Here is a 25156-nt window from a genome sequence, read left to right on the forward strand (position 1 = left end):
CTGAAGATATTTCCAACCGATGAACTGCAAGCGAGCACGGCAGCCAACCTGTGGTCATCACGATGCTTTGCTGGTTGTGATAATACATGGCGGTCAGGATCTCACAACCCACCTGCTCATCTTCAAACAGTAGCCCACACTTCACTGCAAAGCAACCTCCGTGCCAAAGACCACAAGTTAACCAATCTTCTCTTTGGGCCACAGTTCCAGAGCTGTGGCTAACTGGAAATGATAAAGCAGTGTGAGAAATAAGTTTAAATCTGTTCCTGTTGGCTTAATGCCTGCGTGTGAGAAAACACATCAATGTAAGAAATGGTTTAAAGATTGCTGCAGTCTTGCTGCTAAGCACTCACAGACTCTGAATTGACTCTCTCCAGCACAGTGAAGGCCTTTCCTCCTGCGGTGGCACAGTGGTTAGCACTGCTGCCTCACAGCGCCAGGGACCCAGGTTTGATTCCCAGCTTGGGTTACTGTCTGTGCGGACAGTGTGCGTTCTCCCCGTGTCTGCGATGCTTTCCTCCCACAGCCCAAAGACGTGTAGTTTAGGTAGATCAGCCATGGTAAATTGCACTTTATGTGCAGGTTGGGTTGATTTTCAATGCTAAATTGCCCCTTATTGGGGAACTAGCAGGGTAAATATGAGTAATGGGTATGGGCCCTGGATGGTACTCTTGTTGGTGCAGGATCAATCGGCTGAATGGTCTCTTTCTATACAATTCTATACCCAATTGCCCTTGGCCTTCTCTGCTCCAAAGAAATAAATTGCAATTTTGTCCAAGGTTGAATCTAACTGAAGTTCTTCAGTCCCTGATATTTTAATAAACCCCCTCTCTGTCCTCTGCAAGCATTTTATCATTGTTACGGTGTGATGCTCAGGATGGGACACCGTACTCCAACTGAGGGCCAGTCCCAGAGTAAACAACTCATTCCATTATTTAAAAAAAATTCTTGCAAACCGCTGATCAACATTATTTCTGGGAGGGGGGAAGGCTTAAAGTGTTATCAAATTTTTTTTTGACACAAGGTTTCACCAAACATCTACACCCAGCTGGGCAGATAGAGGTGGCCTTGGTTTAACATCTTACCTCTGCTCCCATACTTGCTCATCACCGTAATTTCACAATCAGGACTGCGATAATTTGCCAACATTCTTGTTCAAGGTACAGAATTCCTTTGGGTAATTTAAACGCTGTGAACTTTTGACTCTTCCTCTAATGAAAAACCCAGCCTGTATATTAACCACAAATTTCTGCTTGCTGTTCTAGGGTAAACAGAAAACTGACGCGGAACAGAATGGTTCAAGACTTTGGATACGGTAACCGACAACAAATGAGGGGAGACCCTTTTTAATGGTGTCTGGGAACCCAAAAGGAGCAAGCCTTACAATTGAACATTGGCAGGCATATGGAGTTAGGCCACAGAGGGTGGCACAGTGGTTAGCATTGCTCTCACAGCACCAGAGACTTAGGTTCAATTCCATCCCAAATGGTGATGGTTGGGGGGGGGGGGGGTCCAGAACTAGGGGTCATAGTTTGAGACTAACAGGGGGATGTAAACCTTTCAGGACTGAGGTGAGAAGAAATTTCTTCACGCAGAGGGTGACAAGTGTGGAATTCACTACCACAGAAAGTAGAGAGGCCAAAATGTTGCGCGATTTCTAGAAGAAATTATGATGTGGACGTGCCAGTGTCAGATGGGGGTGAGAAGTCTCACAACACCACGTTAAAGTCCAACAGATCTATTTGGAATCACGAGCAAGAAATTAGCTTAGCTCTTGCGGATAAAGGGATACAGAGGGAAGGTGGGATCAGGATATGGGATATGATCAAAATGAATGTCGGAGCAGGCTCAAAGGGCTGAATGGCCTCCTCCTACTATTTTCTAATGGTTGCCTTTAGGTGCATGTTCTCCAAGTGCCTGAATGGGTTTCCTCTGGGAGCTCCCGTTTCCTCCCATCGTCCAAAGATGGATAGATTAGGTGGATTGGCTATACCAAACTTCTCTTTAGTTTCCCCAAGATGTATAGGTTAGGGGGATTAGTGGGGTAAATGCATGAGATGTTTGTTTTGGGGGGGGGGGGGGGGCGCGGGCAGTGTGGGTGAAATGCTGTCAGTCAGTGTGGATGGGCCAAATGGCCTCCTCCTGAGCTGTAGGGATTTTATGATCACCTGTTCCTATGACAGGCACAAGTCAATGACAACTACTAACTGATCTGATTGTCACTCAGGATTAAGGATCTTGTTGCTTGTGTACTTTGAAATGCATTCCATAGCTGTGGAGTGTTGTCTATTGTTGTTCAGTAATTTAACAAAGTATTTAGTAATCTTTATCCCACTATCAATATCACTAAAACGGACTATTTGGTGAGTTTGTCTGTGGGAGATTGCAGCATCCACATTACAGTATTTTATTAGTGTCACAAGTACATTTGTATTAACACCGCAATGAAGTTGCTGTGAAAAGCCTCTAGTCGCCATGTTTCAGCACCTCTTTGGGTATACTGATGGAGTATTTAGCATGGCCAATGCACCTAACGAACCCATCTTTGGCCTGTGAGGGGAAACCGGAACACCTGGAGGAAACCCACACAGACACAGGGAGAACGTGCAGGCTCCAGTGTGACCCAAGCTGGGTTCTTCGCACTATAAGGCAGCAGGGCTAACCACTATGCTGTCCTTCTTCAATGTCACGAGGGTCTCTCTCGCCACCACTCAGATGTTGGGAGAAAGTGCAAACTCCACACAGAATGACCTGAGGCAGGAATCGAACCTGGGTCCCTGGAGCTATGAGGCAGCAATGCTAACCATTATGTTTGGCGTGGAAGAGCAGGCTGTTAAGGTTTATACTGTATCATGCTTAAAATTTGTAATCAGTAAGAGTTATAGTTTAACTGTGTTCTCAAATAAACTTTACTTGATACAAGTTTCCTAGTGGGTCATTGGAAATTAAACATCTTAGGCTTACCCGTGTCAAATACAGAAGTACAAAACTGACTTTGTAAAGCACCTTGGGAGTTTCAGACCTGGCTCATAACACATTTTAATCCAAAAAAATTAAAATAGGTACTACACACAAGCAGCTCCAATTTTCATGCTTTTAATACAAACTTAAAAAAGATCCGGAACATTATAAACTATACAGCTCTGACCTCACCTACAACAAATCTGCAAAAAACATTTTAGCATCAAGCAAGTATTGCACAATGTTCCAAAGTAGAAAATTGGGATATTTTTCAGTCTACAATAAAGGAATTTTGCATCCGCTTTCCTGAACAGAAAATAACCATTCCTTTCGAAAAAGTAAAATGTACATAATTTGAAAAAATCCTGCCATCAATTCTTTTTTCTGAAGCATACAATGTCAATACCTCTTCGTTTTCAATTTTTTTTTGAAAAAATAATTTGTTGCATATGAAATCTGAAATGAAATTACAATGTACATTAGAAATATATACTCTTAACCTTTACAAACATCTTAAATCATTCAAGCAAAGGAAACCAAAGAGAGAGAGAGAGAGAGAAAGAAGAGAAACTTAAGATTCTGATTGGTTACTGCCAAATTCATTAATTAAAAAATAAAACCAAATGTTCAAGTAAAGAAAGGCTAACATCTGCATAATACATCACCTCAAAGAAGAACACTTGTGGGGGGGAAATGGGAAAGGGTGTTGGGTGAGGCAAACTAAAACAAATCAAAAAAAAAGCAAAAGAATTACAATTCATCAACCTCTCTCTTCCCCCATCCCACACACATTCCCCCCACCCTCCCTCCCATCAGAAACCATATGAAAGAGGGATGCCATTTCATCATTCAGATATTGAAACCAAATGTGCCTCCCCCCACCCCCTCAAATATTCTTCTCCCCTCCACCATCCACCTTAAATTTTGTTCAGCTAAGTAGTACAGAATGAAACCTCTTGACGCCAGCACCAGCCTGGGCGGCTACAGAGCTTCACTGGCTCCCCCCCAACCCCTTCCCCAGACGGTTACAAACTCACCATCATGACCAGATGGAGACAAGAGACTCCACACTCAAAGCTCATCTGGTGGAAGACTCTTTTTCTGCCTTGCAGTTAGCAAGTCTGAATGACTCAGGACAAAAGTAACCATCACTCATTTGAAGAGTGCGTGGGGACAAGGGGGTTGGGTCAGAAACTTAGTGGCTACTCTTAAGCTGCCACTTCAGTCACGAGCCCCCCCCAAAGCCGAGGGTCCACTTCTGCCTCCCATTGGATAGGTGGTTGTCTGGTTCTGCACTGCTCTTACTCTTAACCCCATTGCCCCAACAAATTAGGGCAGAATACTTCTACGTGGCAAAGGGCACATAGCCAGAGAGACTACCATTTTGCAGCCTTGCCCGCCCTTCTGGGACACTAAGCTTGCCTCAACATGAGTGTGGAGAAACACTGGAAGTCTGAATGGTCAGCAGGCATCAACAGGCCACAGAGGAATTGTTTTCACTTAAAATAAAAGCCAAGAGTTCAATATGGAGAAGGTGAAGAGAGCAAAATTTGCAATGGTCCTTTACCCACCACTATTCTCACCAGGTATTAGCCACCCCCTAACAAAGTGCTGACAATACAGTAACCCAAGAACTCTACTCCACTCGTAGCAACACAACTTTCTTCTTTACATAAAGGCATTAACTTGGACCTATTAGTGTTTAAATGCAACATTTTGTTTGTAAACTGATGCAGAAGGTGCTCATCTCCAATTTCTAAACCACCTGAATTTCACACTGCATTCCCAACAGATCAGGGAGAGCAGGGCAAGCCACTTTGGTTTTGGGGTGGCAGGAGGAGAGATTTTGGTAGCAAAAGAGACAGTGGATACCAACTAATTTTCCCTTCTGCAATGACCAGTTTCATCAGTCTGTGGTTAAGCATTAGTGCGATTTATGTTGGTATAAGTTGTGTGTGTGCGCGTGTGTGTGTGCGCGTGCGCAACTACAGTAAGAGGCATAGGAAAACCACATCAGCTCAAAAGATCCATTGACGCAGCTCCACGTTGGAGCTGATGGTTATTAGGAAGAGGTTGCAATAGCAGTACATCTGGGTCAGCGTATGGGCGAATTTTACTGTAGATAGCTCAGTCCAGAGCACTCCACCTAAAATGGAAAAGCTGGGACAGTAACCGAGCGGATTATAAAGCATTCTGCTTGAGATTCCTTGTCTGATTATCCTTGATCATTTTACTCGAACATGGGACCTACTGGTGGTCATTTTAATGCACAAGAAAGGCTCCTTAATAAACTCTGGACTCTGTCACTACAATTTAAGATTATAAACATGGAATAACTTAAAAGGTTTAGCCTGTCTTTTCAGGTTTCGATATAGTACCCACAATTACAATGAAAGCATTCTTTTTTAAAGTGGCTAATTTCATTTCAGCGTGTAGGGAAAAAGATTCAAGCTAGGCTGAAATGCAGCACCGATGACCCAGAAATTCAACGTTTCAGAACCATTTTAATGCTAGGACCATTATATAAACATTGGACTCATTTACCCACAGCAGGTTGCAAACAACAGTCCAATTGCTGTCACCTTACAGTAACACAGGTCCATGGATATGGAACTAGTTGGTGGGTACAGATCACTAGTGCAGCAGAGAGGCAGGAGAATACCTGGCCTGCTCACAGCAAGGGAAGCCACAAGCTGGGCGGGAGTGTCACTTCCTCATAGTGCTGAATGCAAGTCACGCTGGGTTACTCGCAGGTATGTTTTAGTGTTCAGTGCAACTGGGCCATTTGCAAAGATCCAAGGGCTCAGTTTTGGCCAGCGATGGCTCTGGTTTGCCCTCCCAGCCCTGAGGACAGTACTCCAGCCTGGAACATATCCCACTTGTACAGCTCACAAGCCTCTGGTGAGCTTCACCAAGATTGGCCCCAGCTATTTCTCCCATTTCAGCTATGTTGCTTAGATGGGATGCAACAAGGAAAACTGCACGTTTCTCTCCATGAGGAAAAAGATGGGAAATAAATCAGGAGATCTCCTTACATCATTTCCAACAACCTCCAACAAAACAATGCTGGGAAAAGTCTAGGAGCAGATTGTCTCCTTTGCCAGAGGAGTGGTTTGGAGCAACAACAGCAAGCTAAACAAGCCTGGCCCAGGCCCAGAGTCTCACTCCAACTTTCCTGTATCAGCAGTGTATTAAACTGCACAGTACAAACTAGTCACAACTGGCTGGCAGATACTAAAGTCCAACACAGAATTTTACCCACCCACCCATTATTCCTCCTGAAGCACTCTTTACTGGTACCTATTTTAGACATGTTCTCAGAATAGTTTAAATCAATTCTGTGTTCAGAATGAGCTGCTTTCAGAGTTTGGTGAGTGGGTAAGATATGGCTTGCGGGGAGCAGGAAAGCTAGTACGAGGTCAAGGATACTCTGGATGAATGGAGGATGCCCAACGTCTCATGGGTTACAAGTAGTCCTCCAGCATATTTGTGTTACATATGCAAGTGTTTTGTTAGATATGCCAAAAATCAGGTAGACGTTTCCCACATGGGAATCAACTAATTAATTAACCTTTCTAACAAACATTTTTAGTTTGGTCAAATATCACAACCGCAGCAAAAATTAAATCAGCAAAGCTCCAAAGTATTGGGATAAAATATTTAGCGAACTGTTAATCTCATCACTGGCATCCCCTATTCATCTCTGCGATAGGAACACCAAGCAGGTCAGCTAGGACAGATTTAAAAAAAAAACATATCAATTTAAATATTGCTCACTGTCTCAAGGACATTGCATGAAGTTCCCAAGTGTTTTTTGTTGCTGCAAATTGTAAAAATATAGTAAACACTGCTGCACACATTCGCCCGTGTTCAGCTGTAGTGACTGATCAAGCTTTATGGTTTTGTCATATAGGAATCACTTGAGGGTCTGCACACGTGATACAAACCGTCCCTGGAGTTCAAAACTGACAGGCGTGGCTGGTGTCTCTAACATTCCCCACCCACCCCATGACACACCAGTTACAGGATTAGGTGCAAGCTGACTGAAGTGTTGTTGAGGGCTGTGCAAAATCCAGGCTGCAGCGAGCCATCACAACAAGCACTGCTGAAATTCTGCACCTTTAGTAAATTCAGTACAACAGCTCTCAAAGGGAGGGTCGTGTTCTCAGGAGTTGGACATTTGACTGAACGGCATTCATTAGCTTGGCTTGCAGCAAGGGCTGGGAACCAGTTTCTGAAACTCCAGCGCTTCCAAAAGGGCATACGCTCACACACAAAAAGCTCTGACCTCAGACAGACATATTCCACTATTCCTTATGGGCAAAGGAAAAGAGGTTTTCGGATTGTCATTTCATTACACAAATGAACAGGGACGCGGCAGGTTTGTTTGCAAGAATTCAATACTGGGTTTGTAAACTGAAGGGAGAATGCAGCACCTCAGCGCCTAACATACAGGACACTACAATCAGTAAAAGATGCTGACAGCCAGTGGGATACAGCATCACAACTCAATTTGGTCACTTTCATTCTTTCTACAGGGCGAGATCCTACTCATACACCAGACGTGGACGCATGGTGTGAACCTGGTACATTACCAGGTAGCTGTACACAAAGCTTGAGCAGCAAGGACCCAATGTGCAGCAGGGTTTAAACACAACAGTTCATGTACCTAATTACTGATCAACTTCAGGCAGGATCACTGAACACCTCCCTGGCTACACAGTTACTCAAGTCCTCTGATGTTTTTGATCTTTTCCCATTCACTATTTCAAATTGCCCCATACAGTCAAGGCAAACATCTCATACCATCCACAAGATGTACGTTCCCCACATCTGATACATTCCCCTCCCATCACCTAAACATCTGTTTTGCGGCAACCCTTTGAGTGGGATCAGGCTCTTTGCCTGGCAGGGGAAGGGGAGAACAGCACAGCTCAGAGCCTGACTGTAAACATCAGAGATGACACAACAAAGTATTCCAAAAAAAAACACACACCAGTGGCTAGGATGCAAACACACACCCCATTATAACATCTCAAACAGCTATTGTTGTCAAGTGCACACTTCACCAAACCTGCAGCATATTGGGACAGTCAGAGGCTCTCAGTTAGACACAAGGTACTGTAGATCTTCAACGCAGAACGTGAACCAGTTAGCGCAACGCGATGTAGTAATCAGTCCATATAGCAGGATCCACAGTACGTGCCACAGCATCACAAAAGATTGTTTTTTTTTGCTAGTTGCCATAGTACAGTAGTAATCCGAATTAGGAGATTAGCTTGGATGAAGAACTTCAAAGCCCTTTAACACCAAGATGACAGGTTCTGTTGCAGTTCAGAGCAAGATGTCGTTGCTGGCGAAACTTGGATTCTTTTTGTAAAAAAGGGAAGGAGAGATGGCAAGGGCAAACAGGGCAAATGTCAAGACTCTGTGGACAACCAGTTTGAACTGGTTTAGACAGACAGACATACACACACTCACTGCAGTAAAATGCTATTTTGGCAGAATTCTGCTTCACTATGAACCTGTCAAACTTAATTGTCAGTCATGGCTTCCCATCCTGTAGCACTACAGCAACAAAAATTGTGAAATGTGTGTGCCCAGCAACCCTGATCCAGCTGCTACTTGAACTACAGTGCAAAATTAAATACAGAAATACTGGCACAGGTGTGAGGTAATGCCCCAAATCTAAACTGCTGTGAGAAACTGAAGACTGCCAGTTACATATCGTGACCTTTATTTTACTCAAATTTGGAGTATTCCAATATTTCAGTATTCCACTTTTCTTTAAAGATTGACTTCTGATGCCCTGCTTCCCTCAAGGGAAGAGTATAGATTCTCAACAAAAAAAACAAGTTACGTTTAACTCTGAAAAACCCACAACTTCCCAATGGATTGCATGAGTGCGACTTGAACAATTTCAAAAAAAAGTGTGAAAACTTAGGAGATGAACACTGTTGAGACTGCAAGTGGGGTTTGGAGGTTTAATGTTAAACTGTTCCCAAAGTGCTCTTCAACACAATATCTTAGTGTTGGTCTTCTTTGAGTTCTATGTATAGAAAGGATTCTTCACTAAATATATTAGTTAGCCAAGACAACTGGCTGAAATGGCTGGTTAGGATACTGCATGGTGTTCAAGTTGAAGTCAAGTCCTTCCACAAACGGGGCTTTCTCGCCCAGGTTGTTGTTGTTGTAGATTGGTGGCACCTCAAAGGCATTAGGGAACGGAGCCGGGCCGGAAGATGACTGGTTTTCATTCCCGAAATACAAGCTCAATGAACCGGGGTACACAAACTCCTTGGCGTTGGGAGAGAGGGAGGATGGCGGCATCTGGCTGTTTCCAAGGACCAGTGAGTGCATTGACGTGGACAACCCCTTCTGCTTCATCAAGCCGTTGGTCGGGGAGCGAGCCATTCTCCGGCCTCCAGTTTTCATCTTGGTGGACCCAAATTTGGTGGCAGCAAAGGCTGCAGTGGTGAATGTGATTGGCTGAGTTGACCTTGGGATGAAGGTGGGGCTTACAGAATTCCCAAAAGATGGAGAAGGGGAATTGGACAAAGAGTTGCCCTGGTCAGTGATGGGTGTGAAAACTTGGGCCTCTGGGTTAAAGCTGCTCTTTATCTCCTTATCCAGTTCTGCACTGTTTTCATTGTCATCCATGTAAAGGACCTTCACAGCCCCTTTCTCACCAATTTGGTACGATACCTCAAATGGGTCAATCCAGAGGCTCAATTCTTGAGGAACGTTAGCACGAATATCTTCGATATCCAACCCACTTCTCCTTGTGGCCTGCTCAACTATGGGGTCCACAGTTTCTCCAATATGGACACACCTGTAACCGGATCCTTTCAGGGGCTTTTCTGGGTACCAGTGGCCCTCATATTTCTGTTTTAGCAACCGCTCCAGCTCCTCCCCAAAGAGATCTGCACGTCGCCGGGGTAATTTGTTATACAGATAGGAGATAATGAAATTTAAAGCCACTTTGATCTCCAAATGCATCCTTGATGTATGGTGATGGGGGCAAGGCAGTGTAGAAAGAACTTCAAATCTTCACACACAATCCCTTGAAAAAGGAGAAAAGCAGCAATTAGTTCACATATATTGGTACAGACATTTTCTGTGTGCTTTAATAAACAGCGGTGTGGTGGCTTTTCATTTATTTCACATGACTCAAAGGAGTTTATGATTTGCTTACAATACTATAGATGCTGGAAATCTGTACTAAAGGCAAAATGCTGGAAAGACCCTGCAAGTCTGGTACTGTGGAGATACAGTAAGAAGTCTGACAACACCAGGTTTAAGTCCAACCAATTTATTTGATAGTAAACTCAAGCTTTCAAGGTTTCCCTCTTCGTCAGATGAATGGAGAGTTCTCCATCCATTGGTCGGACTTAAACCTGGTGTTGTCAGACTTCTTACTGTGTTTACCCCAGTCCAACGCCGGCATTCTCCACATCATGACATCTGAGGAGATAAAGTTAGTAAATGTTACCAGTCTGTGTGACTCCTCCAGAACTGTCAAGGGGTAGAAACATGGTGAATTATGTAGTTGGAGAAGAGGTGGAGCAGAATAGTTTCAAGTTTATTAATTGATTTATTGTCACATGTATTAGTATACAGTGAAAAGTATTGTTTCTTGTGTGCTATACAGACAAAGCATACTATTCAGAGAAGGAAAGGAGAGGGTGCAGAATGTAGTGTTACAGTCATAGCTAGGGTGTAGAGAAAGATCGACTTCATACAAGGTAGGTCTATTAGTGACCTCTTTTACATGACGGAAGAAGGTAGAACGTCCAGGGTGTGTGGGGTCCTTAATCATGCTGGCTGCTTTGCTGCGGCAGCAGGAAGTGTAGACAGAGTCAATGGATGGGAGGCTGGTTTACGTGATGGACTGGGCTACATTTGTGACCTTTCATAGTTCCTTGCGGTCTTGGGCAGAGTAGGAGCCCATACCAAGCTGCGATACAACCAGAAAGAATGTTTTCTATGGTTTCTACAAGTAGGCTTACACTAATGAAATTACTGTGAAAATCCCCTAGTCGCCACACTCCAATGCCTGATTGGGTACACTGAGGGAGAATTTAGCCTGGCTAATGCACCTAACCCACATGTCTTTCAGAATATGGGAGGAAACTGGAGCACCAGGAGAAAACTCACACAGAGATGGGGAGAACATGCACAGAGAGTGACCCAAGCCAGGAATTGAATCTGGGTCCCTGGTGCTGTGAGGCAGCAGTGCTAACCACTGTGCTGCCCTAGAACAGGTCAGGGATAGTTGGGAGCATTTGACAAAAATGTCATGGGCACAAGATAAATTAAGTGTTAAAGACTAAAGGTGGTGCTAATAATGGCATAAAAGTCAGATAGCAGAATGTGATCAGGTTGGAGGTTTGTATCTAGCTTCAAGTCAGTCAGGACACCAGAATTTAGTTAGCAAAGGTGAAGATCATGTCTACATCAAGGGGGAGGATGGAAATAAGATTAACCTGTGCTACTCACTAAATGAGATACAGGGTAACAGAATGTAGGGAGCAGGTCACTGCCATCTCTGTCTAGTCAACCCATCCTACACTACTTCCTGGAGGATCAAAGGAAACAAAAGCAGGAAAACTGGGGAGCGAAAAGGAGCCAGCAGTACACGTCCCCGCACTGGCTGACTGGTTCTTAAACGATACAGGAAAATGTAACTCCTTGCAGCACAAGTGATTCAGCCTTTTGGCTAAGATCAAGTGTGGTATCGACATGCTGTGCTTGGTTGAAGTCATTAGGTTACATTTTAGCTTCATTTGAAGCAATTTTTAAAAAGTGCCATCTCGGCCTTTTGGCTAAGATGCAAATGAGATGAAGCCTTGGAGGAGGAACTATGCCTACTTCAAATCAGCTTGGATCATGTAGAACAAGCCCAAGACAGGAGGCGAGAACCCTGTCTCGTCAGCTTGGGTCAGGAACGTCTCAACTTGTTGAGACTCTGAATTGGATTTGATTTGATCAAATTGGAATAAAAACAAAAAAGTGGTTAAGGCAGGGGGGGAAGGGGTTAATAAAAAAAAAAAATCACAAAAGGGTTGATAGAGTAAATAAGACAAAACTGTCTCCCGTGACAGAAAGATTGGTAAGCGGAGGACACAGATTTCAAGTAATTGGCAAATGAACTAGAAGGGAGATGAGATTACTTTGTGCAGCAGGTTCTCATGTTCTGGAATGCACTCCCTAATTGGATAAATACTTAGAGGAAAAATGTGCAGAGCTGTGGGAAGAGTTGGAAAAAAGTGGGACCAACTGGACAGCACTTTCAAGGACCCAGTGCAGGTATTGCCAGCTGAATGCTCTGTGTTGATCATTCTGATGCTAATCAGTCTTAGCTACATCCACCCAGAGTGACAAGACATGTAATCACCAGTGTTTCACCCTCCTGCTGCACAGTTCAGAACGTTCTTTCTGGATTCACTCATGTTCAGACAGACAAACTGGTCACTTTAGAGTGGTCAAGTCAAGATTTTTGTACAAAAACTCAGTTGGCATTGTTACACCTCGTGAAACTGAGCAACAGCATCAACTAATTAGGCCCTAACACCCTCAGCAAATTTTTAATTTAAGCAAATTAAAAAATGAGAATTTTCTACTTGCAATAGGCAGTTATTAAATCTGGGGAATAACATTAATAATCAAGATTTTACAAGTTTAAGCTGCTAGACTCTGCTGCTATATATATAGTTATTTACTAACTCTGTACTCAACCCATCAACAAACACTTGCTTTCCTAATGAAAATTCCTCTACCTGACAATGGGACCTGATGCCATAAGGGGGACAGATTCTGTGGACTGCAACCTTGGACCAACAAGTCTCGCAGTAAGTGGTGCTTGCATTAAATATTAAGATCTGGAATGTGAATAGGTGCCAGCAGGGACAGTGCATTACTGTACAAAAGAGATGGTGATATCATATAATAGCGATGATGGGTGTATTGCAATGTTCCAAAATGCTACTGCTATGCGAGAGGCTTGTGCCAAGTCTGCTTGTATCTTGCGAGCCCATCTGTCTGATGGGCTGTCCTTTAGCCAGCAGCAGCCAGCTTCAAGTAACTAGATTAAATACATTCACAGCCAAGCAAGGCAACATGTTGGTGTGAGTTGGGCGCTTTCCTGCTCTTCCCCACACGAGTTTCTAACTCACTGGAGAAGCTAACAAGCTTGCCAAAGATCAGGCTGAGAAAATCTGATGGTGCAGGCCAGGTTTATAAAGCCAGATCCTGGTGTAGTACAAGCAGAGGCTGGGACCAGGTCACTCTTGTGTATCAGCGCAAGGCAGCTTAAAGAAGGAAATTAAAAACAAGTTTGGAGGACTGTGCAGTGACACACATAGCATTGTAATCCCAACTTTCCACATGGAGAAATTCTCATACAAGTCACGATGACGGAGGAGTCTGAGGGTAGTCAGCATTGCGCTAAAATAGAATCAAAAGGAGAACAGCTTGTGGAATGCCATTTGTGAAGGTTGAAGCCACCTTGGCAGAATATTAAAACTGCACAAAGGAGAGACAGGAGAAGAACTGAACTAGTCTGCAGCCCAACAAATGTTAAATTCATATCTTAGATGGTGGTTCTTTCTTCCTCAGACTGCACCAGGAATCTGTTTCCATACAATAACTGCTGATAGAAAGCACTGGGCTAAAGCTCAGTCTTCTCCAGGGCAGCCAGCACTGATTAGGGCATCACTGTCCGGGGTCTGGACCAGTTGGGGTTTGAAAAGTTGGGTTACAAGGAAACAAAACGAGCTTCTCATCAATTTTTCACGGAAGAAAATCTGCAGATCAGTGTTGCATTGAGTGCTGTTACTAACAGCCTGCACTTGTTAGCATGCCTAGTTTCACAGCATGGAATCTGAAAAGAGCTTTGTAGATACCACCTGGAATGCAACGCTCTACAGCAGAATGCATGTCGTAAGGCTAGTGTTTCAAAACATCCACAGTGGAAGATCTGACAGATCAGTGTAATTTCACCATGTAATGACTCGGGTATTAATAGGGTAGATGCACACCTAGAGATACAATAGTACATTGGGACCACAAAACTGCCTGCAGTCAGTCACACTCCTACTTGAATCTAACTAGGCATTGAAGAACAATGAGGCATATGGATGTTGAGCTATTTACCAAGAACAAATTTGGCACTAGAATATATTTAAACCACTTGCACTGCAATACGAGCAAGTAAATCGCCAAGTTGAATATAATTCGTTAAGTGTTCACCTTGAAGGCCAAACCTATATGCAAGCTGAGTACGTGTGGCATTCATTTAGTGGAAAACAATTTAAATGTAGAATTAGCACCCAGAAATATTGTAACATAATACCCTGCAGTGTCACAAACGTAGACCCACATCTTGGCTTAACTGTTGCCATTGTTCACAACCCAAATTACAAAATTAGTTTTTTTTTAAAAATTTCCTCAGATTAAAAGCATTTGAACCCAACCACTGCTCTGTTTTCAAACATTTAAATTGAGAAGAGTCACGCTGGTGGCTGCATAAATATTTATGCACTGCTTAAAATTCCGGCAGCAACATCCTTGATATTTCCAGCATTATGTTGATTAAACAGCAAGGCAATTCTATGCTGAGCTTGTTCTCAGCCACAGCAGCTACAACTGGCCTCAGCATCTGGGATGTGGCAGGGGGAGGATGGAATCAGCCAAGGAAGGGTCTGCCTCGCTTCATATTCAGTGACCATGCTGGAAATTGCCAAGGTGAATATATCAATGTCACCACATTTAACACCTGTCAGCCACGTGGAACTCAGCCACAGGCTCTTTGACTATAAGGGGCATCACAGCAGAGCACAATATTGCCCTCGCTCTTCCCCAAGCCCATTACAGAAAGCTGCGTCTGTGCAGACAAACAACGTACAGCCAAACACAATGGTGCCAGGGTTTAAAGGATTAAACTAAGACAGGTCACAAACAGGGTGGCACAGCAGCAAGCACTGCTGACCTCTCAGTGCCAGGGACCTGAGCTTGATCGTGGCCTTGGGTGACTGAGGAGTTTACACATTTCCCCTGTATCGGTGCAGGTTTCCTCCAGATCCTCTAATTTTCTCCCAAGGGAGTGGGGGCATCTTTGAGAGTTTGTGCAGGCTCAAATGGGCTCCTTCTGCATGGTGGGGATTCTACAGATTTAAACTTGGTCCATATTCGAGTTTAGAAAGTTCAATCAGGGATGATCCAATTGAGGTGCTTAATGTGATAAATGGATTCAATAGGGTAAATACAGCTGATCTATTTCCTCTGATGGAGGGCATAGATCCAACCCATTTAGCAGAGAAATGAAGCAGCACTGTTTCCCCAAAGCATAACAAGAATCACAAACTCCATCCCAGGACAGCTGTGGATTCTTTGATTCGATTTATTGTCACATGTTTTAGTATACAGTGAGAAGTTTCTTGCGTGCTGTACAGACAAAGCATACCGTACATAAAGGAGAGTGTGCAGAGTGGAGTGTTGCTAGGATGTAGAGAAAGATCAACTTAATATATATGAGTGCAAAAGATAGAATTAGAGGGTATGCTGGGCACAGCTTGCAAGAAGCTCTTAGATTCTGGGGATTAATTTTGGGCAGCACAGTGGCACAATGGTTAGCACTGCTGCCTCATAGCACCAGGGACCCAGGTCCAATTGTAGCCTCGGGTCACTATCTGTGCACAGTCTGCACATTCTCCCCACATCTGCTTGGGTTTCCTCCAGGTGCTCTGGTTTTCTCCCACACTCCAAAGATGAGCGGATCAGGTTGATTGGGCAAGCTAAATTGCCCCTTAGTGTCAGGGGATTAGCAGGGTAAATAGGTTGGGATGAAGGGGTGGGATTGTGGGTCAGTGCAGACTCAATGGGCCAAATGGCCTCCTTCTGCACTGGATGGATTCTATCAATTAAAATTTTCAATATGGGGATAGGCAGTTAGATAATGTTTATCAATGGACAACACACAAAAGGTTATGGGAGGTGAAGTAGACAGCAGCAAAGATGTAACTGAATAGCCTTCTCCTGTTGCTATAATGAACAAACTGATGCAATGTCACACTTTCCTAAGCCAAAGCACTCATTATTTTTTGAGAAAAATGAAAAACAAGAGCAACAGTCTCTTGTTTCTTCTCGGGCTGTTTCCTTCACCAGGAGGGGAGTCCAGATTGTGACGTTGTTTGAAATACGTACTGAGGTTTTTTTTCTTTAAATTAATAACAAAGAATTCAATCCCACTGCAAACCTACTGCCTTCTGGCTCTGAATCATCCTCAGCTGTGAGCTCACAAATGAAGAGCAGCTACTGCACAATTCAATTTAAACATCATTCACACACATTCAATGCTGTCCTTACAATTAGAAACATCAGAGCAAAAGCTTCTTTCCCACAGATTTTCTTTCTGGGGAGGAGACAGTATGTATTGGGCAGCACAACTGGAATTTGGAAGCCAGCTTATCACCATGTTCCTCAGTTAACAGAGGGAAGGACAAAAGGGAAATTTACTAGAAGAATTACAGTAGAAAGTCTGATTTGAGCAGGCATCAAAATGAGTTACTGCAATCACTTGTGTAGGAGCCAAGAGAGCACTTGTGTCTCAGGTGCTCCTCAATTCAGAATGCCAGGCAGCCTAATTTCATTGCTCTGTTACCAAGGCACATGATGATGAATACTCTGCACCAACAGCATCTCACTTTCTGCATTCAGTACTTACCGCAGCTATCATCCCAGGCCCTTCACCCCCAGCAGCAGGCTAAAGCAATAACCCTCATCATGGGATTGGGGCAGGGTGGAGGGGGCCTTGGAAGGGGGTCAAAAAAAAAGGGTAGGGTTTAGAAGCTCAGCCCAGTGAATCCTGCTGTTAAAAACAGTATCCCTCAGTTAGAAATAGCCATCAATCCACCCCATCCACTGTGTACTCAACATGACAACTGGATCCCTCAACAAGGTACTGGAGTGCGGGGCCAGAAGTTTTAACAGCACTAACCCATTCCATAGGGTTTCACTGTTAGTTCTTTTAGTGACCGACTGACTTCTGATCAACACTCGAGCCTTACAGAGTAACTGGGAATACTGACAGGGAGAAAAAGGATTGATAATTTACTAATCCAACATGGAGGGAGATCACAATTGTTGGCTAGACCCTCTGACCACAAATTAAGTAAATTTCTTTTAAAATATGGAAGTATTGGACTGGATTATCTCCCTACTGAAGCTCAGTATTAGTGCTGGCTGCCGTGAAAAAGGCCCAACACCACCCCCAAAATACAAAATTAATTTCATCAGCATGGCTAACCTACTGCAAGTAGAAATTGTTACTGCGCAGGTGATGGCCATTTGGCCCATCCTATCTGCAGTGGCTCTCCCAACAAGCATGATGATTCACTGCCATCCCACTGGCTTGGCACTCAGTCATTTTGGAGTCTGTAGTTTTAGACAATGTAAAAAGTCTGACAACACCAGGTTTTAGTCCAACCTATTTATTTGATAATATACTCAAGCTTTCGGGGTTAGCCCCTTCGTCAGGTGAATAGACAATACCAGATTATGCTATGATTACCCCAGCTGGGGTTGAGAAAAGAATAAAGAACAGTGCAGCACAGGAACAGGCTCTTCGGGCTGCCAAGCCTGTGCTGATCATAATGCCCTAAAGACCTTCCGCCCTTTCCTCTGCCCACATCCCTTTATTCCCTTCCTATCCACGTATCCATCCAGATGCCTCTTAAGTATTGCTAATGTGCCTACTTCCACCATCTCCTCCAGCAGCACGTTCCAGGCATCCACCACACTGCGTGAAAACCTTTTCCTCCCCTCACCTTCAACCTGTACCCCTTTGTAATCAACACTTCCACCTGTCTGCACAGGTTTCCTCCAAAACTGTGTGGGATGGGTGGACTGGCCCTGCTAAATTGTCCCATACTGTCAGGGCAATTAGTAGCGCAAATACATGCATTACAGGGATAGGGCCTGACTGGGGTTGTTGTTGATGCAGGCTCAATGGGCCAAATGGCCACCTTCTGCACTGTAGGGATTCTATGACCTGCACACTGAGGAACAACCATGATTGAAGCTCTTTCTCCAATCCAAGACTAGCTGTGTCTTTTCTTAATGCTATTATCATCTTGTGACTCCCAAAACTCTTTTCAAAATTGTGAACTCTGAGAATAGCTCACAGCATCATCCCGCACAGGACTGGATGGTGGAACCAGCATACACATTGCCAATGACTTCACCAGCACAAAGGCAGCTAATGGGACAGCTTCCAGCTCAGCTCACACATTCTCTATGCGAGTGAGATTTCTCAGTGCAGCTGAATCACATTTTTAAAATGAAAAATTGTTTTAAAGCTGCATAATTTTCACTTCTTGAAAAGGTGCTGACTCATCCTGGGTCTCTTTGCCAACAGCACAAAGAACCCGCAGCATGTCACTCAGAAAGGACAGCAGCACAAGGCAGGAGAGGCACAGCTCAACTCAACCCAGTTCATTGGTGTTGGCTGCATACATTTGCACCCACCCAGTTTCTAGCTGGATGAGAGGAAGCTGGTGGTGTGGGGAGTGAAAGAATAAATACAACTACTGAAGCTACAAGAGCAGGTCAGAGGTTGGAATTCTGTAGCAAGTGACTCATCTCCTGCCTCCCCAAAGCCTGTCCACCAGCTATAAGTGCCAGGGACACAGGTTCAATTCCTGTCCAAAGATGTGCGGGTTAGGTTGATTGGCCGTGCTAAAATTGCCCCTTAGTGTCCTCAGATGTGTAGGTTAGAGGAATTAGTGGATAAATATGTAGGATTCTGGGAGTAGGACCTGGGTGGGATTGTGGTTGGTGCAGACGGAAAAGTCAAATGGCCTCTTTCTACAATGTAGGGTTTCTATGATCTGTAAAGGAACAAGTCAGGAGTATGATGGAACCCTCTCCACTTGCCTGGATGGAAGCAGCTCCAACAACACAAGGTTGACACCATCCAGGATGAAATGGCCTGCTTGACTGGTACCTCATCCACTACCTTAAACATCATCTCCCTCGAGCACTGAATGGCAACAGTGTGCATCATCCACAAGATGCACTGCAGCAACTCGTCAAACTTCCCACAACAGCAATTTCCAAACCTAGAAGGACAAAGACCCACCACCACCTGGAAGTTCCCTGCGGTCACCCTGATTTGGCAAAATATTGTTGTTCCTTCACTTGTTGCAGCAAATTCTGGAACTCCATCCCTATCAGCACTGTGGGTGTGCCTACACCATAGGAGAGAATGTTCCAAATGGTATCATTCCTGGACTACTAATCCAGAAACTCATCTAATGTTTTAGGGACCCAGGTTTGAAACCCACTGTGGCAGATGGTGGCATTTGAATTTAATAAAAAAATTAAGAATCTAATGATGACCACGAAACCATTGTCAATTATCAGAAAAACCCATCTGGTTCCCTTTAGGGAAGGAAATCTGACATCCTTACCCGGTCTAGCCTACATGTGACTCCAGAGCCACAGTAACGTGGTTGGTTCTCAACTGCCCTCCAAGGGCAACTAGGGATAAGCAATCCAGCAAGGCCCATGCCCCTCAAATGAATAAAAAAATGGACCACTGCAGCTCACCACCACCTTCAAGCACAAGTGGAGATGGGTTTTGACAAAGTGTCATTTGGACTCAAAGTCAGTTCTTTTCTCCCCTTACAGATGCTGCCAGACCTGAGATTTTCCAGCATCTTCCCCTATGGGCAATAAAGGCTGATCTAGCCAGCACTCAGTCAGTGAAAGAATTTAAAAAGAAAAATCACATCTTGGTGAAACTTCAAGGGATACCACCAGATTTGATAGTTATCAAGTGCATCTTACCCGATAGTGAACAGATTGAGATAACGGAGTTCACCTGTAACACTCAGTCAAAACAGCATATTTAACTTCACAGATGAACACTGGTCATTGAGAGTAAGCTACCAGCACGTTGCAGAACTTATGGAAGTGCACCCCAGCAAGAATGGATATCGCATCTTCAGGATCGCAACTTGCCAAGCGGCTTATGGCTCCAAATAGAAACCAAGCATTAGTCTTCAGCTTGCATTTGCCACTAAAACAAGGCATTGGATGGCCATAGACTCAAACAAGGATTGCCAAGATTACAATCCCCTCCCCTGGGAATGAAAACTACTCCTGTTGCTTGCATATACAAGATTTTAAGCTACCTGCCCGTGATGTAATGTACTGCTGCCTTTTCTCCCTCTCCTGCATGCAGCACATGCCATGCACCAATCTGTCAAAAGGGTGGTCAAGTAAGCTGCTGCCATGACTTTGCCAATTTTGGTCTGCGAGCATCTGCTGGAGCTGCAGGGGAGCGACCCAGATTACATCACCTGCTATTTTCCCTTTATGCAGCAGCGTCACCACCTTCACAAACAAAATGGGAAACTCGTTAATGGAGAAACTTGCAAACTCCTAACCCGTCAACAAGACGCAAGGAGTTGCAGTATCAGATTTATCTATCACTTCCAGGCAGCAGATGAAATTTTCATCTGATTTGCATCAAGCCATTACATGGGTACAATAAAACAAGGGAGAATAAAGCAAGATGTCAAATACAAACTAGCCTGGCACGCTAAGCCTGTCTGCTCTGAAAATTAACAGAGTTTAAAGATCCAAACAGATACTCACATTGTACATTTAACAGGGCATGGACTCAATTCGTAGAAACTTGAGGCCAAAATGTTGTGTGATTTAAAGAACAATTAGATATAGCTCTTGGGGTTAAAAGGATATTGGGGGGGGAGGGGGTGTTTAGGGGCACCTGGGTCACGTGGTACACAAACAACAACGCTCACCAGCTTTGGAAATCAGCCCAACAGCTGGAGTGAATCGCACCAGCTGCAAGGACGCTGGAGACAGCAATTCAGAGTTACTGTCCGGTCACCAGATCAGAGATCACTTTCCGAAACTCATTCAATATTAACAGCCGGTGCAGAAACATCACACCCACCATTCCAACTTACAATTCTGCTTTCCAGAGAGTCAGTTTGGGAAACATGACAAAAATCCCAAATTCTAGCTTCCCTGGATGTAACTGTGGGGATTTCCACAAAATGGTTTTGAATTTAAACGGGGTGGGGGTGTGAGGAGAGAAAAGTCAGCACAATTTCCATTCCAGATCACCAGACATTCACATGAAGAGTGCCCATTTAGCAGAGATACTCAAGGGATCAGGAAGTAAAACCCAGTTGAAAATAAAATCAAAGTATGCAAAACAAACCGTGTTTTTATGTTGCTTGCAACAGACCCTACCAATAAATTCCTGATCTCAGCCACGAGAATCAAGTTACAATTCATTACAGAGGCAAAGGCTCACCCCTTACCCCTATGCTCGCTGGCCTACACTGGTTGAGTACATATGAATTTTAAAATTCTCATCCTGGTTTTCAACATAGAACACTACAGCACAAACAGGCCCTTCAACCCACAAGTTGTGCTGATCATATCCCAACCTACCAGACCTATAACCCTCAATCCCATTAAATCCCATGTACTCACCCAGAGGTCTCTAAAGATCCCAGCGAGTTGGCCTCCACCACCACCGATGGCAGCCAATTCCACACACTCCCTGGCCTTCTCTACCTCAGCAACCCTCCTCCAGCTCTGTAACACCCCAATTTCTGCACATCCTCAATTTTCATCACTCCTCCCATGGCTTCAACTGCCTCAATCCTCAACTCTGGAATTCACTCCCCAACCTCCAGTCCCACTCAACCTCCTTTAAACTCATCTCTTCAAATACATTTTTTTCATCTATCACCTGTGTGCCTCAGTTTTTTTTTGACAAATCCCCTTGGGATATTTTGCTCTGTTAAAAAGCAATATTAAAATGTTTTGTTGATGGGGATCAAGGGTGGACAGTTTCCTTCTGCTCAGTTAGTGTTGCGCAAGCATCCATACTGAGGGATAACAGGGACATTTTCAATAAATCAAGGTCAGCTATAACATGCAGCCCAACGACAGGAAGATTTTCTAAAATATATTAATTTCACAATTCAAATTTAATAGTGTCTTCCACTACGCCATTCACATATCAGTCTCCTGGGGCAGCACAGTGGCAAGTACTGCTGCCTCACAGTGCCAGGGACCCAAGTTCAATTCCCGGTTGGGTCATTGTCTCTGTGGAGTTTGCACATTCTCCTAGTGTCTGCGTGGGTTTCCTCCAGGTGCTCCGGTTTTCTTCCACAGTCTGAAAGACATGCTGGTTAACCCGTACAGGCGCCAGTGTGGCGCAACTAAGGGAATCTCTCAGCAACTTCATTGCAGTGTTAATGTAAGCCTTACTTCTGACTAATAAATAAACTTTATAAATAAACTCGTTGGAGAGCTGGTGCAGACACAATGGGCCACATGACCTCCTTCTGCACTATAACAATTCTGTGACACTCCATGCCATCTGCTCACTCAGGCTGCATCCAAAGGATGTGGAAGCTTATCTGCTCAACTGTGAGCTGAGCTAGTCCACACCTCATACATCACCAGTTATAACCCATTTAAAAAAGCATTTTACAAATGTCCAAAGATGTGCGGGTTAGGTTGATTGGCCATGCTAAAATTGTCCCTTAGTGTCCTAAGATGCTTAGGTTAGAGGGATTAGCAGATAATGATATGGGGCCTAGGTGGGATTGTGGTCAGTGCAGACACAATGGGCGGAAAGGCCTCTTTCTGCACTAACAGGTTCTATTTCCTATCTCTAGGCCTACCTTGCCCACTAAAGAAAACCGTCAGCTCTGACTACAGCTCAACTTCAACACTATCCTCAACCTTGGGGAAATCGAAGGGAGCAACTGGAAGCACCAAGCTCTGTCACAATGTTCAAAACAGTATGGATTTTGAAAGTGAACTCTGTCCCAAGGAAGGGCGGGTCACTGCAGGCTAGGAACTAATCTCCATCTATCTGGGAGATTACAAGTCCTTTATAAAAAAATTTATTAGTATCACAAGTAGACTTGCATTAATACTGCAATGGAGTCACTGAAAATCCCCTAGTCACCACACTCCAGCGCCTGTTTGGGTACAGAGAGAATTTAGCACCTAAGCAGCATGTCTTTCAGATTGTGGGAGGAAACCCACGCACATACAGGACGAATGTGCAGACTCCACACAGACAATGATCCAAGCTGGGAATCGAGCCAAGGTCCCTGGCACTGTGAGGCAGCAGTGCTAATCACTGTACCACTGTCTCGCCCCTAAATTCCAAAACCTGTTAGAATTTAAGAACCTGCTGAAATTTAAAACCTGTTAAAATTAGAATCCTTGACCATCACGGCACACAAGAACTTTAAGTAATGTCATAACGAAAATAAACAACATGGGGATCAATGGGAAAGGCCGTTATTTGGCAAGGAAAGACTACTTTTAGATTGGAAAGCTGAATAAACACCACAACTTGTAAAAGAGCATGAATTGCAGTGTTGTTCTGTGTGGGTACAGACTTGCACCCAAAGGAAAGGGATGTGGGTTTAGAAGAGAATGGAAAGGATCGGCTGGACAGAAAAAGTAACAACTTATGAAATGCGGAGGAGAGTGACCAAGGAAAAGTTTACTCAACGTAATCAGAAACAGTGTCTGGATAGGGCACATCTTAGGCAGAAACCAACATGTAAGGGAAGGAAACAGGGAAGAGGAGAATGTCAATGCTTGATGACTTGAAAATTGAAGAAAGCTATTGGCTAATGAAAATACTGCCACAGGATAGAGAGACAGGGAAAGAATACACGCCAAGGACACATGATGAATGTAGGAAAACATCCAAAAGGCACAGACGCACAATCACAACTTAGTTCATAAAGTCCCACATGTGCATCTAATCTTCACCAGATCCCTGCCTGACTACAAAATTTTTGTCCCAATTTATAAATTCCCACCACAGCTACATTCCAGTTAGTTTCTATACCATCCTCCAGTGCTACATCCCTGTCTGGTCTTTGGTCAATCGTCCACCGTATCACTCATTCTTCAGGTTTGACATCTCATGTGGAACCAAATTTCTGTTCCCTCCCCCTCATCCAACTCCAAGATCACATGTAGGGCAGGAAGCAGTTCAGTGATGCAGCACATGAACCTTCACAACTACACCCAATCCCAACCTTAAAGGTTCACATATACGCTGCTGCCATGTCTCTGGTGACAGTCAGAAGGAACGTACCCCCTCTGCCCACCCTTGGATGTTAATTCTCCAGATGAAACTCCAATTTTAGTTTGCTGCCAAGGTGTTAGTTGATTTCAGCTGGGCAAGTAGTTACAAACAGCCTCAATGCCCTTCAGGCATGGGCAGTAGAATAGCCCAACTACAAGAGGGCACAGGTTCAAGACGAGAGGGGGTAAGTTTCAGGGAGACATACAGGACAGGTTTTTCAGAGGGCGGTGGGTGCCTGGAATGTACTGCCAGTAAAGGGAAGCGCGTTAGCAATGTTCAAGTGTCATCTTGATAGATGAACGGGAGGCAAACACAGAGGGATAGAAATCATATCAGCACAGGCTAGGTGGGCCAAAGGGCCATTCCTGTGCTATATTATTCTTTAACTCAATTGCAACAGCTTTGGGCTTTAAATACCATCTGTAGCTGAACAGCCTGTCGAGCTGCAAGGTCAGGGCTTGCAGTAGAATATTGGGTTCGGTGTCAGAAGGGAAGCAGGCATCTAAAAAGCAGCACCTCCAGAAAGAGATGAAGCTTAAACATAACCAAATATTGTGTTATCTATTGAAGTTTCCTGAGCGAATGTTCCTTCCTTTTTACAGTAATCCCCATGAGTTAGAGACAACCTAGAAGCAGAAAATGCCCTATGCCCCTACTCTAACAGTAGATCTTAGCAGCAATATCAAGATACGGCAATAGATTAAAACATTTAATTTTAAAACCATTCCAAATTTCATCTCAATTGCTTGCAAATAAAATGTGCATCTCAGCAAGTGAATCCAGTGGGTAGACTGGTATTTTACTGTACAAAATCAGTGTCAGAATCAAATTAAAAATAGGAAGTGCATGGGTTAATGCTTACCTTACATTTTCAACATCTCCCAGATATATTCTAGCTGTTCAAAACACAGATTGAATCCCATTAGTATACCCTTTCTGCTGAACACGAACACAGAAAGCTGCACTCGTAATAGAGCATCTAACTAGGAGGGGAAATTGAAGTCAAGGCTTTGCCTATGGCTT

The 25156-nt window shown here is 44.0% G+C and overlaps 1 protein-coding gene across 9 annotated transcripts in view; it reads right to left on the reverse strand.

Annotated features, from left to right (window-relative positions):
* Positions 1–3080: 3080 nt before the first annotated feature.
* The window catches only part of LOC145361768 (protein Tob2-like), a 32677-nt gene continuing 10601 nt past the window's right edge, over positions 3081–25156 (reverse strand). For 3 of the 9 annotated variants that reach the window (XM_080217731.1, XM_080217727.1, XM_080217732.1), the window contains 2 exons: positions 24996–25029; positions 8682–10024 (listed from right to left, as the gene is read on the reverse strand). In XM_080217731.1, the coding sequence (XP_080073857.1) occupies positions 9043–9960 (918 nt within the window). In that variant the 5' untranslated portion in view covers positions 9961–10024; positions 24996–25029 and the 3' untranslated portion in view covers positions 8682–9042. Of the gene's footprint in view, positions 3418–8035; positions 10025–20156; positions 20359–24995; positions 25030–25156 lie in introns of those variants that run through there. The other 6 variants (XM_080217730.1, XM_080217733.1, XR_013889863.1 and 3 more) reach the window with 5 other exon arrangements.

The sequence above is a fragment of the Carcharhinus amblyrhynchos genome, chromosome 35 (genome assembly GCF_965287045.1).
Source record: "Carcharhinus amblyrhynchos chromosome 35, sCarAmb.v2.hapA, whole genome shotgun sequence".
Taxonomy (NCBI): Eukaryota; Metazoa; Chordata; class Chondrichthyes; order Carcharhiniformes; family Carcharhinidae; genus Carcharhinus; species Carcharhinus amblyrhynchos.